The sequence below is a fragment of the Megachile rotundata genome, chromosome 12, assembly GCF_050947335.1.
Source record: "Megachile rotundata isolate GNS110a chromosome 12, iyMegRotu1, whole genome shotgun sequence".
NCBI lineage: Eukaryota > Metazoa > Arthropoda > Insecta > Hymenoptera > Megachilidae > Megachile > Megachile rotundata.
The window spans coordinates 6,947,694-6,964,981 of NC_134994.1; the positions used below are offsets into that span (position 1 = coordinate 6,947,694).

Here is a 17,288-nt window from a genome sequence, read left to right on the forward strand (position 1 = left end):
GCGTTGTATCAGCAGTAGCTTCTTACGAGACATCATGGTACAATCAACCAGCGAGGAAGGCACATTCGATCTCTCTTTGAACACCTTCGACGTTGTATCTAATTTCATCAGTTAAACCACTGCAACCTTTAAAAAGTAAAATTTTTAATGATTGACATTTTTATTGCAGGTGTTGAAATCGTCGATAATTTACCCAAACATGCAAATAATTATCAAATTGTAATGTTGAGTTAAAAATTGTTAAAATTGTTTTGTAATCAATATTTATTAAATAGTTTCAAGATCCGAAGGTCATAAAATTCTAAATTTCCAAGATTCTAAAATTCCAAAGTCCCGAGGACTCCAAGTCACAAGCTTGGAAAATGGAGCCTCAACCAATATTTTGGCAAAGGAAAAAGTTGTTCAGAATCGCCCCACCTACCACCCCTTTTCGGGTCCTACACTAATTGCGGGACACCCTGTATAAGACGAATGAGAAAATAAAATGTGATTAATAATAAAGTAAACAATTTATTTAAACGCGAAGATAAAAATTCCAGACGGGATTGTGACCGTTCTTTTACAAAACAGAGTGAGCAAAAACACCTACGTTGCGACGCACTTCGTGAAACAGAACGAATATCGTCAAAATGGCGGGGTGGTCTCGTCACTTTTACAACGCACCCTTCCAGAAATTGATCCTACACTCTTACTATTCCACCGTTTTAACATTTCTAAATTCTACCAAACCAAAATCCCAAAATTCCAAGATCTCAAAGTCCCACAATCATAAAACCCCTTACCGATCAAATTTTACCACAAAAAATCGCACACGTTAACAATTGTGTCTCACAGTAAAATTTGCGTACCAAGTCACCACATGCACTGTCCAGCACCGAGTGCATCGAGTTCAACAGCGTTTCATCGAATGATGACTGCCCTCTACCTTTCTGCATCCCAGACCCTGTCCCCTTTCGCAACAAAGAAACAGAAACGTACCCTTTCAATTATTAACTACCACAACCCTTCGTACCGTCCATACCTCGCATGCAACGCTACAATTAAAATGGCGCTCGCGTTTCAAACATTATATCGAGAATTTGAAGCCTTTTGTTCATTCGATCGCGTGCGTTACAACCATCAAGATGCATGATCGATCCCACGATAACCAAGTCCTGAAGAACTCTTATTATTCATCAGACATACAATACGCTTTACAGATGACTCAATGGACTCTGAAACCCATCGGAATATGGCCTGTGATCTACCACCGCGTCACCAGACGAGAGCAACTGATGTCCGTCGTTCTGATGATTTTCGGGTTCTCTGCGTTGTGCTTCGTCCTGATTCCATCGGGTCATTACATATTCTTCACCGGGCGCATCAGCACGAAAATCAGTCTCTTCGGCCCCGTCGGCTTCTGTCTGTCCACCACGGTCAAGTACGTCTACCTCGGTCTGAGAGCGTCCATCTTCGGACGCTGCATCGAACACGTAGAACGAGATTGGAAGGCGGTGACGGACCAACGTCACCGTTCCATCATGCTCGAGTGCACAGCGTTCAGCAGAAAACTGATCACAATGTGCGCCGCGTTCTTGTACACCGGCGGCTTGTCGCATCACACCTTGTTCCCGTTCTTGTCCAAAGACAAACAGCAGGACAACCTCACCATCAGACCGCTGATCTACCCAGGATACGACGTGTACGTCGACTCTCAGGCCAGCCCCGCGTACGAAATCATCTTCTGCCTTCATCTGGTCACCGCTCTGGTTATTTACACGATCAGCACCGGCGCGTACAGTTTGCTCGTCATTTTTATTATGCATATCTCTGGACAAATACAGATACAGATCACGAGGTTGCAGAACTTGAAGAAGGCGCAGATGGAGAAGGGGCAACGGAATCCTTTGGCGATCATCGTTTATAATCATGTGGAGATTTTGAGGTAAGATGGATTAGAGAGTGTTGGACAGCTTAACCCCTTGCACTATGATTTTTTTGTCGAGTGCGTCAGTTAGAACTGACTAATTACAGCCGTAACATTAAAATACAAAAAGTTGAAATGTTATGTTAATTCGGTTTCATGCAGTCGTTGACTATGCAAATTATAGTTGAACTTAAACTCCAAATTGAAATGTATTAAAAAATCGAGTAAAATTGGTCACAGCTGAAGTATGAGTGCATCACGAGTCAGACTCGTTAAAATAGTGTACAAGGTTAATTTTGGGTGAATTTGCAGATTTTCGGAGAATGTGCAGGCTGCGCTTGAAGAGATATGCTTTACGGAAGTTGTGGAGTGCACGATAAATATGTGTATGCTGCAGTACTATTGTCTTATGGTAAGAAATTTTATTAGTAAATTTAACATGTTTGTGATTAGTTGGGACACTAGAATAGTAACTGGTATAGCTAGTAACTATAACTAGTTAACCACTGGTACAGTGGTACTTATAATAGATATAATGAATAATTGTTTAACATGTTTATGATTACTTGGGATACTATTAGAATAGTAACTAGTATAGCTAGTAACTAGTATAACTAGTTAACCACTGGTACAGTGGTACTTATAATAGATATAATGAATAACTGTTTAACATATTTGTGATTACTTGGGTTAGGGGGTGTCCCACTTGGACGTCGACCGATTGGACGCATCCCGATTGGACGGTCCCGATTCGACGCTTTCCAATTCGAAGTATTCCAATTCGAAGCTCTACCTATTGGATACGTTCCAATTTGAAGCTGTTAGATTAGGTTAGGTTAGGTTAGGGTAGGTTAGGTCCATTCGGCACTGCTTTGACTCGGAGCGCGACTAATCGGTACCGCTTCGAATTGGAACGCGTCGAATCGGGACCGTCCAATCGGTCGACGTCCAAGTAGGCATCTATTAAAATAGTAACTAGTATAGCTATTAACTATAGCTAGTTAATGGTACTTATAATGGATGTAATGAATTTAAAAAATAGAACATTTAGTGCTTGGTATCTTAACGACTATGACTTTCGTACGTCTTTGGTATGTGTTTGATAACCCCTTGCATTATGACTTATTTGTCAATCAGAACTGCCCAATTAAGCTATAATATTAAAATAGACAAAAAAATTGAAACTTTATTTCAATATGTTATTATACAATTGTTGACTATGCAAATTGGACTTGAACTTCAAATTGAAGCGTATTAAAAATTTGAGTAAAATTAATCGCGGCCGAGGTACGAGTGCGTCACCGAGTCAGACTCGTCAAAATAGTGCAAGGAGATAAACTTTTGTACGTCTGATTCTTAAGACAAAGTCACATAATTATGAAAACAAAGTGCATATATTTTCAGTCATGGAGAAGTTCTGATGGTGTCAAGATAATTACTTATTTTACTCTGTTATGTTCCTTCACTTCCAATATATTCATATTCTGCTACATCGGAGAAATTTTAACTGAACAGGTATCCATTTTTAAATAATTGTTCTTCATAAAAAGAGCACTTGTAATAAATTGTAATCCTTCCAGTGCAGCCAAATCGGTAAAGCTTCCTATGAAATCGATTGGTACAATTTACCAGCGAAGAATGCTCACGATCTCATTCTGTTGAATCTCATATCGCAAAATCCGCCTAAGCTGTTAGCCGGGAGAATAATCGAGTTGACGTTGAACACCTTCAGCGCTGTAAGTGATCGTATTTTGAAATAAGTGATCGAAAGTTTGATAACGAATATAAATTTCAGGTAGTTAAAACGTCAGTCGCTTATATGAACTTGCTGCGAACTGTTACTGACTGATGTATACAATTCATTATCAGCGCTGGAACACTGTCTGTTACCGTAACCGATTCCTCGTTGAAAATTATTCTGGCTTTCAGAAATTAACTTCTGTTGAAATTTATAATGACTGTTATCGCAATTAAGAAATATAAAACTAATTTCCCTTGTTTCTAATTTTAAGGCAATTTGAGAAGATTTACCCGCGTGGAATTATCGAGTTCAGTTTCTTAATTGTTTAATGTGAAAGACACGAATATAATAAATAATTATAAATGTGATTGCATATAGATTATGAGTTTCTTTGAACGATCCTCAGCTTCGGTGGATTGTACTTTTTTGAAATTTTAATTCTTTTTTTGATCAGCTTTCTCGCAACGCATGTGCACAGAACGACCAATAAACGAAAAGCCAACCCCCAGGGTGTTGGCTACGCCTGCGTTGTGGACACCCTTACCATTCTTTGAAACTGATACAGAATCATTTGGAGGGTGTCTGGGAGTTGGCTTTTAATTTATTGGTCGCTGTTGTACTCACGCGTCGTCCAATTAAGAGTCACTGCTGATCAGTAAGTGTGAATTAGCTAAACTTGTAAAATTGACTACACTTAAAAGCACTCCGTATTGATATCCAGACATGTGTCCTGTGTCGTGTATTTATTACATTCGTTGTTTCGATTTCTGTAACACACTTTGATTACAATTAATATTGTAAATAGTACAATAAATTTAATGTCGAATAATCTGAATTTTAATAAACTTGTATGAAAATGTATTAAGAAGTCATATGTTGGTTTCACCAGTCAAGGTTTGACACATTTGTTGTATCGTGAAAACAAGAATTTTAATTTAATTATTTCATAATTATAATAGTAATAGTAATAATATAGTATACTATTACTATAAATAATATAAACTAATACTATTATTAATAACAATAGAAATAATATATTACTATTATAATAATTATAAAGACTACACATTACTATTATAATAATTCAAATTACATCATAATTTAATTATCTAAAATATCAAGTACTTGCATGCATTCCTAATCAGATTTAAAACAAACAAGATTGAATCATGTTAGATTTCTAATATGATTAAAACAGCTTCAAACGTACTCAAAAAAAAAAACAAGAAATGACATAACCCACATGATTTCGGAGTCAACATGTTGATAACAGTTTACACTCGGATATATCCAAGTCCACCGCTAGTTTCAAAGAGCAATCAAGCATAATCATGCACCAGTCATTATGCACCCTCACTATTCTACAGAACCAGTGTTTAGCTTCTGTTTCAATTGCACACGATCACCCGTCTAAGAGCAGTAATCGATTATTCCCTGTCTGTCCGCAATCCAAGGGGATGCACGCACACAATATCGCGCCAGCTCGCAATCGATGTCTCGTGAGCAGTCGTGTTCAGACTCTCAGCGAGCATGAATCAGAGCTTGCAACCGAATCTGAATTACGAGAACGATATTATTTACGTGACGAAGTACAGCCGATGGATCCTCATGTCCATCGGTATTTGGCCAGGATCCTTGAAAGGATCCGCGAAATTTTTGTCGAAAATCGCGATCGGTTTCGGTAACTTGGTACTCTTTTTTGCCATAATACCGTTTTCTCTGCATATCGTATTGGAGCAGAAGGATACAGTGATAATGCTGAAGATGCTAGGGTTTCTTAGCTTTTGTTTGATTTCGGTGTTGAAGTACTGGGCACTCGCTATGAGGAAACCGAAGATCGAACGGTGTATTGAGTTAATGCAGACGGATTGGAAACAGGTCAGTAAAAATTGCAAAGCTATTTTAATACAAAACAAGTTCCATGTATTATAGTGCAAGTCTCTACTAAATTTTGTTATTTTACAATTTTCTGAGATTGTCCTCTTGTGAGGTATCGCCACATATGGGACCACATGTGGATCAGTGACCACACATGTGGACATTCTAATATGTTAACTCTTACAATTATTATTTTAATCCTTACTATTATTTTTTCCGATTGCTATCGATTCAACACATGAACTGCCACAATGAAACAGCTAAAAATTGCATTGGGTAGCATTTTCTTTTTTAACAAATCTTACCAAATATTTTTACAGTGCCCTGTTACATTTATTTTTCATAGTTACAAGCAGTTAATACGAGTATTTTCAATTAAGGGGACATATTTGTAATAATATAGATGGTAGATGTGTATAGTAATTGAAGTGTCACCCACATATGGTTTACATGGCAGTCAAAGTGTTAAAATAAGATTGCAAAACATATTTTATCACATTTTAATCAAATATATTTTACAAAGCCCATTCTTCTTCCAAACTAAAAAAAAATTCCAAAGTAGTTTAAATTATCTTACATCTCTACTATGATTCTAATATACCACCTTCCTTACAAAACCCCCCTAAATATTTAACCAAAAACAGCCTTCATTCGATGAACAATTCGAAAACCGAATGTGGCAGGTGGAATTTCGCAGGAACCGCCATATGATGCTGAAATACGGAAAAGTGGGTCGAGATCTAACGATCCTGTGCATCGTCTTCATGTACAGCGGCGGCACGATTTATCACACGATCATGCAATACGCAATCGGATCTTTCATCGACGAACATAATCGCACGATCAAACCGTTGGTTTATCCAACTTATAGTGCTTTGTACGACGTCCAGAAAATTCACGTCTATGTGCTGGTCTACACAGTGCACTGCATGTGTGGATACGTGATTTATTCAGTGACGGCGGGTGCGTGTGGATTAGCGGCACTGTTCGCGACCCACACTTGTGGACAGATTGATATTGTTCTGAATCGTTTGAACGGTCTTGTGGATGGTAATTTAATGAGACACGATGATTTGAATGAGAGGTTGATAGAGATTGTTGAACATCATCTGAGAACGTTGAGGTATATTTTGTACGTGAGTTTAGTGAATATTTGTAGATTGATAAATTTAGAATTGATGGAATAAGTGAATGAATTGAATGTAATGGAATATTTGTGATGAAAAATGTAATGTAATGGAAAATTTGTAGATTTTCTGCGATGATGGAGACTGTTCTTCAGGAAGTGTGCTTTTTGGAGTTTGTTGGATCTACTTTTATGATATGCCTTCTGGAGTATTATACTATAGTGGTGCGGATATTGCTATTTCTATTTTGTATATTGGGGAAATTATTATTACTTCTAATAATTATTACTTCTACAATTTTTGTGGACGTGTGCAAGTTTTTTGTATTTGTACGGGGTGGTTATTTATTTTGGGTGGGTGGATGATAGTAGTGTTTAAAAATGTGTTATATGGACCGAAAAAGAGGGACTTTGAAAGTTTGGTATTTTGAAGAGTAGATAAATGAAATTTTGGAGATTTTAAAATTTAAGAATTTGCTATTATGAGAATTTAGAAATTTAAGGATCAGGAAAGTGAAATTCGATGTATTTGGAAATTAGAAAATTTGAAAATCTGAAAATTGGAACAAATTTAGGAAAATTTAAAGAAACCGAGAGAATTGAGAAATTTAAAAATTCGAAAACTTGAAAAATTAGTATTAAAGTTTAAAGATTTTAAAGTTTGTAAAGTTTGACTTATTACAGGATTGGAAACAAAGTAATACAATAGGACTTACAACTTACACTTTGTTGTTAATATCTCTGACGTTTAATATATTCATTTTATGCTACATAGGAGATCTCCTGATAGAAAAGGTAAATTTTCAACATTTTTCAATTATCCATACAAAAAATATTTATGTGATATTTTATACAGAAAAGTTGGGTATAAATAAAAATGCACACGTTGTTAATAACAATTTATTTTACTCATTATTTTAAATATTTTGTATATTATCATTTATTTGTATTCATTACAGAGTACAAGTATTGGAACCTCCAGTTTTGAGATCGATTGGTATCGATTACCAACCAAAACGATACGTGGGCTTATTCTAATCATTGCTATGTCAAATAATCCTGTAAAAATTAGTGCCGGTGGAATAGTTACTTTATCTTTGTCTACTTTTGTAAACGTAAGTTTTCAAGTCTATATTATAATGAAATAAATATCATGTAACTAGTCACTTTTCCTTTAATCATGAAATGTAATCTATTTGTAACAGGTGCTTAAATCATCATTGGGATATCTAAGTTTCCTTCGAACAGTTGTTGTATGATTAATTAATTACCAAATTAACTCATGACTTATGTAATTGTTCATACAATATGTAATTGGTATATTATAACAATGTATACAAAAATATTTATAATACAATGTATTATAACAGTGTGTTAATTGTATGTATGTTTCGTATAATTAAAATATAATTTACAGACAGTATTATAAAATGTATAAAATTATACAACTATTTGAGTTACTGTTATTGTATGATACTGCTGTTTACTAATACTTAAAAAAGTATTTTATTTATGAAATTAAAAAATAAATACCACGATTTTGCTGTGCGAATTAATTTTTAAAAAAATTACCTTACTTTTAAAATATTTGTAAATACAATACGAAATTTTGAATAAAACAATTTGATATAAAATAGTTTCTTATAAAATAAAAAAAACCTTTGTTCTTCAATATTTCCACAACACAAGTTTCACTGTTAGGGTTTGGTCGAGCCCTGATATTGCACTACGTGCCGTCTATGTATGTAGTATGCTTGTGAAGGACCACCCAATTTGACCGGATTGGGGTCGTTAAGAATTGATGCACATGATTAAATAACAAAAACAGTTTATTGAATATGTGTGAATTAAACTTTATACGTTTGTGTGTGAATGACTGTGTAAAGCTTGAATTTTCTAAGTGCTAATCCGATCACTAGCAAGTTTTAACTAAAGTGTCACTCTAAACTGTGACTCTGCTATACTATGTGTTAACTATTCTGATTACTATCTGTTCTGTTGGATATCTGCCTATTTTCGAGTTTTCTACCTTAGTTAACACCTCTGTTCTCCCTTCCATTGCGCTCTTAGCGTGGTACTTTTCTGGAAGGGGAACTCGCAAAATCCTCCTAAGCTGTTAGCCGGGAGAATAATCGAGTTGTCGTTGAACACCTTCAGCACTGTAAGTGATCGTATTTTGAAATAATTGTTCAAAAGTTTGATAACGAATATAAATTTCAGGTAGTTAAAACGTCAGTCGCTTATATGAATTTGCTGCGAACTGTTACTAACTGATGTATACAATTTATTATCAGCGCTGGAACACTGTCTGTTAGCGTAACCGATTCCTCGTTGAAAATTATTCTGGCTTTCAGAAATTAACTTCTGTTGAAATTTATGGTAACTGTTATCGCAATTAAAAAATATAAAACTAATTTCCCTAGTTTCTAATTTTAAGGTAATTTGAGAACATTTATCCGCGTGGAATTATCGAGTTCAGTTTCTTAATTGTTTAATGTGAAATACACGAATATAATAAATAATTAAAAATCTGCATATAGATTATGAGTTTCTTTGAACGATTCTAAGCTTCAGTGGATTGTACTTTTTTGAAATTTTAATTCTTTTTTTGATCAGCTTTCTCGCAACGCATGTGCACAGAGCGACCAATAAACGAAAAGCCAACCCCCAGGGTGTTGGCTACGCCTGCGTTGTGGACACCTTTACCATTCTGTGAAACTGATACAGAATCATTTGGAGGGTGTCTGGGGGTTGGCTTTTAATTTATTGGTCGCTGTTGTACTCACGCGTCGTCCAATTACGAGTGACTGCTGATCAGTAAGTGCGAATTAGCTAAACTTGTAAAATTGACTACACTTTAAAGCACTCCGTATTGATATCCAGACATGTGTCCTGTATCGTGTATTTATTACATTCGTTTTTTCGATTTCTGTAACACACATTGATTACAATTAATATTGTAAGTAGTACAATATATTTAATATCGAATAATCTGAATTTTAATAAACTTGTATGAAAATGTATTTAAGAAGTCATATGTTGGTTTCACCAGTCAAGGATTGACACGTTTGTTATACATATTATGAAAACAAGAGTTTTAATTTAATTATTTTATGGTAATAATTTCATAATTATAATAGTAGTAGTAAGAATATATTATAATAGTAATAATTATATTAGTCATAGTACATTATAATAGTAATAATTATATTAGTAATAATGTATTACTATTATAATAATTATAATGACTACACATTACTATTATAATAATTCACATATAAATTCCATCATAATTTAATTATCTAAAATATCAAGTACTTGCATGTATTCCTAATCAGATTTAAAACAAACAAGATTGAATCATATTAGATTTCTAATATGATTAAAACAGCTTCAAATGTACTCAAAAAAAAAAAAAAAAAATGACATTACCCACATGATTTCGGAGTCAACATGTTGATAACAGTTTACACTCGGATATATCCATGTCCACCGCTAGTTTCAAAGAACAAACAAGCATAATCATGCACCAGTCATTATGCACTCTCACCATTCTACAGAACCACTGTTTAGCTTCTGTTTCAATTGCACACGATCACCCATCTAAGAGCAGTAATCGATTATTCCTTGTCTGCCCGCAATCCAAGGGGATGCACGCACACAATATCGCGCCAGCTCGCAATCGATGTCTCGTGAGCAGTCGAGTTCAGACTCTCAGCGAACATGAATCAGAGCTTGCAGCCGAATCTGAATTACGAGAACGATATTATTTACGTGACGAAGTACAGCCGATGGATCCTCGTGTCCATCGGTATTTGGCCAGCATCCTTGAAAGGATCCGCGCAATTTTTGTCGAGAATCGTGATCGGTTTGGGGAACTTGGTATTCTTCTTTGCTATAATACCGTTTGCTCTGCATATTGCGCTGGAGCAGAAGGATACAGTGATAATGCTGAAGATGCTAGGATTTCTTGGCTTTTGTTTGATTTCGGTATTGAAGTACTGGGCACTCGCTATGAAAAAACCGAAGATCGAACGGTGTATTGAGTTAATGCAGACGGACTGGAAACAGGTCGGTAAAAATTGCAAAACTATTTTAATACAAAACATTTTCCATGTATTATAGTACAAGTCTCTACTAAATTTTGTTATTTTACAATTTTCTGAGATTGTCCTCTTGTGAGGCATAGCCACATATGAGACCACATGTAGATCAGTGACCACACATGTAGACATTCTAATATGTTAACTCTTACAATTATTATTTTAATCCCTATTATTATTTTTTCCGATTGCTATCGATTTAACACATGAACTGCCACAATGAAACAGCTAAAAATTGCATTGGGTAGCATTTTCCTTTTTAACAAATCTTACCAAATATTTTTACAATGCCCTGTTACATTTATTTTTCATAGTTACAAGCAGTTAATACGAGTATTTTCAATTAGGTAAGGGGACATATTTGCAATAATATAGATGGTAGATGTGTATAGTAATTGAAGTGTCACCCAGTATGGGTTACATGGCAGTCAAAGTGTTAAAGTAAGATTGCAAAACATATTTTATCACATTTTAATCAAATATAGTTTATAAAGAATTCTTTTTGCAAACCAAGAGAAAATCCCAAAGTAGTTTAAGTTATCCTACAGCTCTACTATACTACCTTGTTTCTAATCTACCTTCTTCCTTATAAAATCCCCCTAAATATTTAATCAAAAACAACCTTCATTCGATGAACAATTCAAAAACCGAATGTGGCAGGTGGAATTTCGCAGGAACCGCCATATGATGCTGAAATACGGGAAAGTGGGTCGAGATCTAACGATCCTCTGCATCGTCTTCATGTACAGCGGCGGCACGATTTATCACACAATCTTGCAATACGCAATCGGATCGTTCATCGACGAACATAATCGCACGATCAAACCGTTGGTTTATCCAACTTATAGTGCTTTGTACGACGTCCAAAAAATTCACGTCTATGTGCTGGTCTACACAGTGCACTGCATGTGTGGATATATGATTTATTCAGTGACGGTGGGTGCGTGTGGATTGGCGGCACTTTTCGCGACCCACACTTGTGGACAGATTGATATTGTTCTGAGTCGATTGAACGGTCTTGTGGATGGTAAATTAATGAGACACGATGTTTTGAATGAGAGGTTGATAGAGATTGTTGAACATCATTTAAGGACTTTGAGGTATATTTTGTACGTGAGTTTAGTGAATATTTGTAGATTAATAAATTTAGAAATGTTGGAATAAGTGAATGTATTGAATGTAATGGAATATTTGTGATGGAAAATGTAACGTAATGGGAACTTTGTAGATTTTCTGCGATGGTGGAGACTGTTCTTCAGGAAGTGTGCTTTTTGGAGTTTGTTGGATCTACTTGTATCATATGCCTTCTGGAGTATTATACTATGGTGGTGCGGATTTCTCTTTTGCTATTTCTCTTTTATATATTGGGGAAATTATTATTACTTCTAATAATTATTACTTGTGCAATTTTTGTGAACGTGTGCAAGTTTTTTATATTTATACGGGATGGTTATTTACATATTTTGGATGGGTGATGGTAATGTTTAAAAATGTGTTATGTGGACCAAAAAAATTGAGACTTTGAAAGTTTAGCATTTTGAAGGGTAGGAAAATGAAATATTTAAAAATTAAAAAATTTGCTATTATGAGAATATAGAAATTTAGAGATTAGGAAAGTGAAATTTTATGTATTTGGAAATTAGAGAATTTGAAAATCTGAAAATTTGAAAATTAGGAAAATTTAAGAAAATTGGAAGAAACTTGAAGAATTTAGAAATGCAAAAATTCGAAAACTTGAAAAATTAGTACTAAACTTTAGAAATCTAAAAGTTTGCAAAGTTTGACTTATTACAGGATTGGAAACAAGGCAATAGAGTAGGACTTACAACTTACACCTTGTTGTTAATATCTCTGACGTTTAATATATTCATTTTATGCTACATTGGAGATCTCCTGATAGAAAAGGTAAATTTTCAACATTTTTCAATTATTCATACGAAAAATATTTATGTGATATTTTATACTGAAAAGTTGGGGTATAAATAAAAATGCACACGTTGTTAATAACAATTTATTTTACTCATTATTTTAAATATTTTGTACATTATCATTTATTTGTATTCATTACAGAGTACAAGTATTGGAACCTCCAGTTTTGAGATCGATTGGTATCGATTACCAACTAAAACGATACGCGGACTAATTTTAATCATGGCCATGTCAAATAATCCTGTAAAAATTAGTGCCGGTGGAATAGTTACTTTATCTTTGTCTACATTTGTAACCGTAAGTTTGCAAATCTATATTATAATGAAATAAGTATCATGTAACTAGTCACTTTTCCTTTTATCTTGAAATGTAATCTATTTGTTACAGGTGCTTAAAACATCATTGGGATATCTAAGTTGCCTTCGAACACTTGTATGATTAATTAATTTGCAAATTGAACTATGATTTATTTAATTGTTAATACAACACGTAATTGATATATTATAACAATGAATACAACATTATTTATAATACAATGTATTATAACAGTGTGTTAATTGTATGTATGTTTCGTATAATTAAAATATAATTTACAGACAGTATTATGAAATGTATAAAATTATACAACTATTTGAGTTACTGTTATTGTATGATACTGCTGTTTTCTAGTACTTAAAAAAGTATTTTATTTATGAAATTAAGAAATAAGTACCACGATTTTGCTGCGCGAATTAATTTAAAAAAAAAATCACCTTACTTATAAAATATTTGTAAATGCAATACGAAATTTTGAATAAAACAATTTGATACAAAATAGTTTCTTATGAAATAAAAAAAAACTTTTGTTCCTCGATATTCCTACAATACATAGTTTCACAAAATAAAATAACGTACATATATATTGTATGAAAATAAAAAATAGTTAAAAAAAATCTATAACATATTGCTCCATATAAGTTAAGAATAACTTAATACTTGTATAATGTATTAATACTAGTATTAATACATGTACTACATGTTTAATCAAAAAAAAATTTTACAATAAATCATGAATTAATAAATGAATCAATAAATGAATCAATAAATCAATCAATAAATCAATCAATAAATCAATCAATAAATCAATAAATAAATCAATCAATAAATCAATCAATAAATCAATCAATAAATCAATCAGTAAATCAACCAATAAATCAATCAATAAATCAATAAACACATGATACAATATTAACAATAACAATTTAGTTAGCAAACAATTGTAAAAATAAATAAAATAATAAATTAAGCAATAAATAAATGAATAATAAATGAAGTAATAAAGTACATTTTAATATAATAATCAACAAATATCTTGTTTACACGTACGCACGAGAATGTTTTAAAACAGTAACTGAACAAAGTTCAATTTGTAATTATCGTTAAATACAAAGGTAGCTATAGACTATAGACAGTGATACGTGCGTGATGGTTGATTGGGCATAGCGGTTTACCTATTATGTTATAGGTTCGTACTTGAACAGGTCATAGGTAGTCAGCGTTATTGTACCTACCAGAGTTGGGATCAACCTCATCATTACATACGGGTACGAGTCAAGGACTCAATTAAAGTATTATATGTTCATGTTAATGCTACTTAATATATTAGTGTATTAATGTGTTCTATCAAGTGTTTTTTTTATATGTATTTCGTACTTTAAGACTTTGAAATCTCTTCGAGGTTTTATTATAAGTTTTGAAATTTCTTATGTAAACCCTATTTCGATTTTAACTTGATAAATGAGCTTATTGTAAGGGTGGTTAGGACTTGGAGATCGGGGTGGGTTACAATCGTAGCCACCTCCATGTGGTGTGACCTGGAAATCGATATCGTTCTCTAAAGATTTTGCAGATCTGTAGAAAACTATATCGAGCTAAGTGCTACGCCGTTTAAGTTAAAACTTCGTTTATTTTCTAACATTTTCTTTTTCAGCAATATTTATTTTGCTGAACGAAAACATTTCATATTTTAACAATTATAATAAATTATAATCAAATGCTGGAATTCTCTTACTTACAAAATATTTATAATGACGATTGTATATTACAGAACTTATAAAAGAATAGACAATGTCTCTGTAAAGCTTAGCCTAAAATAATACAATTTTAAAAAGTTGTATTATATTGTACGATAATGTATCATACATTTAATGATTAATAGCTGAAATTATTATAATTTTTTGTATCTACATTTCCTCACAAAGGAAAAGTAATTTTTACAAATAAAATATTGAATAGGAAATTGTGTTTTATAAGTTCACACTTTTGTGCGTATTAATGTTATGTTTGTTTGGATCTTTTTATTTTCCATGCTCCAATTCTATACTTGTACCAAATAAAAAATAAGTCTCTACCCATTTGTAACCAACTCCAGAAAGGTACTATTTTAGATCCTTCTATTTCTGTCCAATGAACAGGAATTTCAGTAATAGGAATGTCTAAAACTCTTGCAATGTATAACATTTCTACATCAAAAGCCCATCGTTCAACGTGTAAGGCTTGAAATATAGCCTGTGCAGCATTTCTTGTTATAAGTTTAAAACCGCACTGTGTATCTCTGATACCTCTTACACCCCAAAACCATACTAAGAAATGAAATCCATGCATTAGTAACAATCTAAAAAATGTTCGCTTGGCAGTTTCTTCTTTTTCTAAGTGAGCTCTGGACCCACATACAACTGCAGAAGAGGAGCTAACTTCGTCTGGTTTGTTTATGTAATCAACTAAAAGAAATAATCAAATTATACACATTGTATCATATGTTCATGTTCAATTTCAGTTTAAAGAATAACTTACATCCTAAAATGCTTCTCAAACTTTCATCTAACTTTTCTAAGTCGCTAAATTTAGTAGCACCATCGGCATCTGCAAATAGTATTGCACTTCCTCTTGCATTTAATATACCCTTAAATGAAAATAATTGTGATAAACAATAACAAAGTGTAGAATATGCAAAAAAGATTTAAACAATTGTTCAGTACTAACTAATCTTACTGCACCACCCTTTCCTCTATTTTTAACAAGTTTTAATACTCTGATATTTTCATGTTCTAATGCATATTTATGCGCAATATCCACAGTATTATCTTTGCTTCCATCGCTGACTATAATTATTTCATAAGTACATCCAGTTTTCAAACGTTGATCTAAAAATTCCAAACATTCGTCCAACATCAAAGGCACTGCAAAATAAAAGTAATATTATATTCTGTATAGTAACTGTTAATAAATCAATAATTACATCTTTTTTCTTCATTATATGCTGGTATTATGACGCTCAGATGTACACTCCAATTATCATATAGCGATGGAAAAGCTTCTGTCTTTTGTGTCTTTGGATTGAAAAAATACTTTTCCTTTTCATCTCGCCATATTTTTGGATATGGTTCTGTTATTATGTATAATATCACTGAAAACTAAAAGTATATAACATTAATTATGTCACTGTAAAAGAAATTACATTAACAATTGCGCGTGCTTAAAAAAAATTGTATTTTTTAAAGTATGCTTTTAAAACTGCCACGTTTATACAACTTTAAGTGACATATAATTTGTAATATAACCTGAATACGTACCAGAATCATACATACTACTGCAAATACAATAGCATAAACAAGTAAAAGACCCAAAGATATCATTTTAACTTTACAGTACAATTAAATATTAAAATATATTTTATAAAAGACGTCAAACAATGCGTATACTTTCATAGTTTCTTTCACGTGCCGCCACACAATGCCACACACGTCTTTTAGAAGTACAGTAAATTTGCATATGTTTTGTGCGTTGTTTGCGCTAAATGTAAATATTGTCTATCGTTTTATTCATAGAATAAATATTATATTTAAATAAAAAAAAATTGTAAACTTGAATGTTTATTAATATTTTTATATAGTTCTTATCAATTTTACAAAACAAATTAATAAGTTCACGCATTTAACAATAATAGAGGGCGCTGGATTTATGCAACCTAATATGTACAATACTTATCCAATTTCAAAAATTTGAATTATCTTAGCACAATAAAACTGCGGTATAAATAATTTTATATTACATCATTCTTTTACATGCAAAGATAAAAATTTAAGAAACAATGGCCTCGAGTGATGTAGCAGGCGAAAGTACAGGAAAGAAAAAGAAAATACTTATAGAAGTCGATGAAGACGATCCATGTTTAAAGAAAGATGAAGAAGCACCTGTACCAAAATTTCAAATTTTTGTTCCCGGTGAAGATCCGAGGTAGCTTGATGCTCTATTATACATAAAACTAATCACTTTAATATTCTTGTTCAGAATAATGTTAAATGTTGTTTAGATTTCAACAACAAAATCAAACGATACGCTGTTGGGTAATGTATACAGATTTCTACCGATGCGAACATATTTTAGGGGAGGGAGCAGATGCGTGCACTTGGTTCAAACACGTCTTCACGTCAATATGTCCAATGAATTGGATTCGTAATTTCGACAGTCTAAGGGAAGGAAATAAATTACCCTGGCATAAATATAGAACTCAGGGTAAATTTCCTGGGAAAACATACGGAGAATAAATTATTACATTTTTAATGA

At 32.9% G+C, this 17,288-nt stretch overlaps 5 protein-coding genes across 11 annotated transcripts; 4 read left to right on the forward strand and 1 right to left on the reverse strand.

Annotated features, from left to right (window-relative positions):
• The first annotated feature begins 1,041 nt into the window (after nt 1-1,041).
• LOC100877194 (odorant receptor 4-like) lies at nt 1,042-4,469 on the forward strand. Its single transcript, XM_003700798.2, has 5 exons — nt 1,042-1,924; nt 2,219-2,318; nt 3,311-3,421; nt 3,487-3,642; nt 3,702-4,469. Exons 1-5 carry the CDS (start codon nt 1,125-1,127, stop codon nt 3,753-3,755), a joined length of 1,221 nt encoding a protein of 406 aa, XP_003700846.2. The 5' UTR covers nt 1,042-1,124; the 3' UTR covers nt 3,756-4,469.
• Nucleotides 4,470-5,131: 662 nt separating this feature from the next.
• LOC100877533 (odorant receptor 13a-like) lies at nt 5,132-8,151 on the forward strand. Of its 4 annotated transcripts, none has more exons than XM_076537958.1 (6): nt 5,133-5,525; nt 6,209-6,657; nt 6,777-6,876; nt 7,336-7,446; nt 7,611-7,766; nt 7,857-8,150. In XM_076537958.1, the coding sequence occupies exons 1-6, from the start codon at nt 5,178-5,180 to the stop codon at nt 7,908-7,910; spliced, it is 1,218 nt and encodes a 405-aa protein (XP_076394073.1). In that variant the 5' UTR covers nt 5,133-5,177; the 3' UTR covers nt 7,911-8,150. The 4 variants fall into 4 exon arrangements, with proteins under 4 accessions (XP_076394074.1, XP_076394073.1, XP_003700935.2 ...); XM_003700887.2 differs by having other exon boundaries at nt 6,209-6,648; nt 7,857-8,149; XM_076537959.1 differs by lacking the exon at nt 7,336-7,446 and having other exon boundaries at nt 5,132-5,525; nt 7,857-8,151.
• Nucleotides 8,152-10,290: 2,139 nt separating this feature from the next.
• Nucleotides 10,291-13,449, forward strand: LOC100877643 (odorant receptor 13a-like). 2 transcript variants are annotated; one of them, XM_076537961.1, is made up of 6 exons: nt 10,291-10,722; nt 11,415-11,863; nt 11,983-12,082; nt 12,549-12,659; nt 12,825-12,980; nt 13,071-13,449. In XM_076537961.1, the coding sequence occupies exons 1-6, from the start codon at nt 10,375-10,377 to the stop codon at nt 13,119-13,121; spliced, it is 1,215 nt and encodes a 404-aa protein (XP_076394076.1). In that variant the 5' UTR covers nt 10,291-10,374; the 3' UTR covers nt 13,122-13,449. The 2 variants fall into 2 exon arrangements, with proteins under 2 accessions (XP_076394076.1, XP_003700936.2); XM_003700888.3 differs by having other exon boundaries at nt 10,294-10,722; nt 11,415-11,854.
• A 542-nt stretch (nt 13,450-13,991) lies between these two features.
• wol (Dolichyl-phosphate beta-glucosyltransferase wollknaeuel) lies at nt 13,992-16,436 on the reverse strand. Its single transcript, XM_003700799.3, has 5 exons — nt 16,295-16,436; nt 15,961-16,135; nt 15,705-15,901; nt 15,516-15,624; nt 13,992-15,442 (listed from the first exon to the last, which is right to left on the reverse strand). The coding sequence occupies exons 1-5, from the start codon at nt 16,355-16,357 to the stop codon at nt 15,000-15,002; spliced, it is 987 nt and encodes a 328-aa protein (XP_003700847.2). The 5' UTR covers nt 16,358-16,436; the 3' UTR covers nt 13,992-14,999.
• Nucleotides 16,406-17,269, forward strand: LOC100877758 (cytochrome c oxidase subunit 6B1). Of its 3 annotated transcripts, none has more exons than XM_012279719.2 (3): nt 16,406-16,520; nt 16,795-16,958; nt 17,035-17,269. In XM_012279719.2, exons 2-3 carry the CDS (start codon nt 16,813-16,815, stop codon nt 17,267-17,269), a joined length of 381 nt encoding a protein of 126 aa, XP_012135109.1. In that variant the 5' UTR covers nt 16,406-16,520; nt 16,795-16,812. The 3 variants fall into 3 exon arrangements, with proteins under 3 accessions (XP_012135109.1, XP_012135110.1, XP_076394416.1); XM_012279720.2 differs by lacking the exon at nt 16,406-16,520 and adding an exon at nt 16,589-16,696; XM_076538301.1 differs by lacking the exon at nt 16,406-16,520 and having other exon boundaries at nt 16,749-16,958; nt 17,013-17,151.
• Nucleotides 17,270-17,288: the final 19 nt, after the last annotated feature.

Coding starts and splice junctions, on each gene's coding strand:
- LOC100877758 (XM_012279719.2), top strand. CDS start 16,813: ATGGCCTCGAGTGATGTAGCAGGCGAAAGTACAGGAAAGAAAAAGAAA. Junction 16,959..17,034: donor GTTCCCGGTGAAGATCCGAG/GTAGCTTGATGC, acceptor AATGTTGTTTAG/ATTTCAACAACAAAATCAAA.
- LOC100877194 (XM_003700798.2), top strand. CDS start 1,125: ATGCATGATCGATCCCACGATAACCAAGTCCTGAAGAACTCTTATTAT. Junction 1,925..2,218: donor AATCATGTGGAGATTTTGAG/GTAAGATGGATT, acceptor GTGAATTTGCAG/ATTTTCGGAGAATGTGCAGG. Junction 2,319..3,310: donor TGCAGTACTATTGTCTTATG/GTAAGAAATTTT, acceptor ATATATTTTCAG/TCATGGAGAAGTTCTGATGG.
- LOC100877643 (XM_076537961.1), top strand. CDS start 10,375: ATGAATCAGAGCTTGCAGCCGAATCTGAATTACGAGAACGATATTATT. Junction 11,864..11,982: donor AGGACTTTGAGGTATATTTT/GTACGTGAGTTT, acceptor GGAACTTTGTAG/ATTTTCTGCGATGGTGGAGA. Junction 12,083..12,548: donor TGGAGTATTATACTATGGTG/GTGCGGATTTCT, acceptor GACTTATTACAG/GATTGGAAACAAGGCAATAG.
- LOC100877533 (XM_076537958.1), top strand. CDS start 5,178: ATGAATCAGAGCTTGCAACCGAATCTGAATTACGAGAACGATATTATT. Junction 6,658..6,776: donor AGAACGTTGAGGTATATTTT/GTACGTGAGTTT, acceptor GAAAATTTGTAG/ATTTTCTGCGATGATGGAGA. Junction 7,767..7,856: donor CTTTGTCTACTTTTGTAAAC/GTAAGTTTTCAA, acceptor TATTTGTAACAG/GTGCTTAAATCATCATTGGG.
- wol (XM_003700799.3), bottom strand. CDS start 16,357: ATGATATCTTTGGGTCTTTTACTTGTTTATGCTATTGTATTTGCAGTA. Junction 15,902..15,960: donor ATATAATGAAGAAAAAAGAT/GTAATTATTGAT, acceptor TTTATTTTGCAG/TGCCTTTGATGTTGGACGAA. Junction 15,625..15,704: donor AGGGTGGTGCAGTAAGATTA/GTTAGTACTGAA, acceptor TTTTCATTTAAG/GGTATATTAAATGCAAGAGG.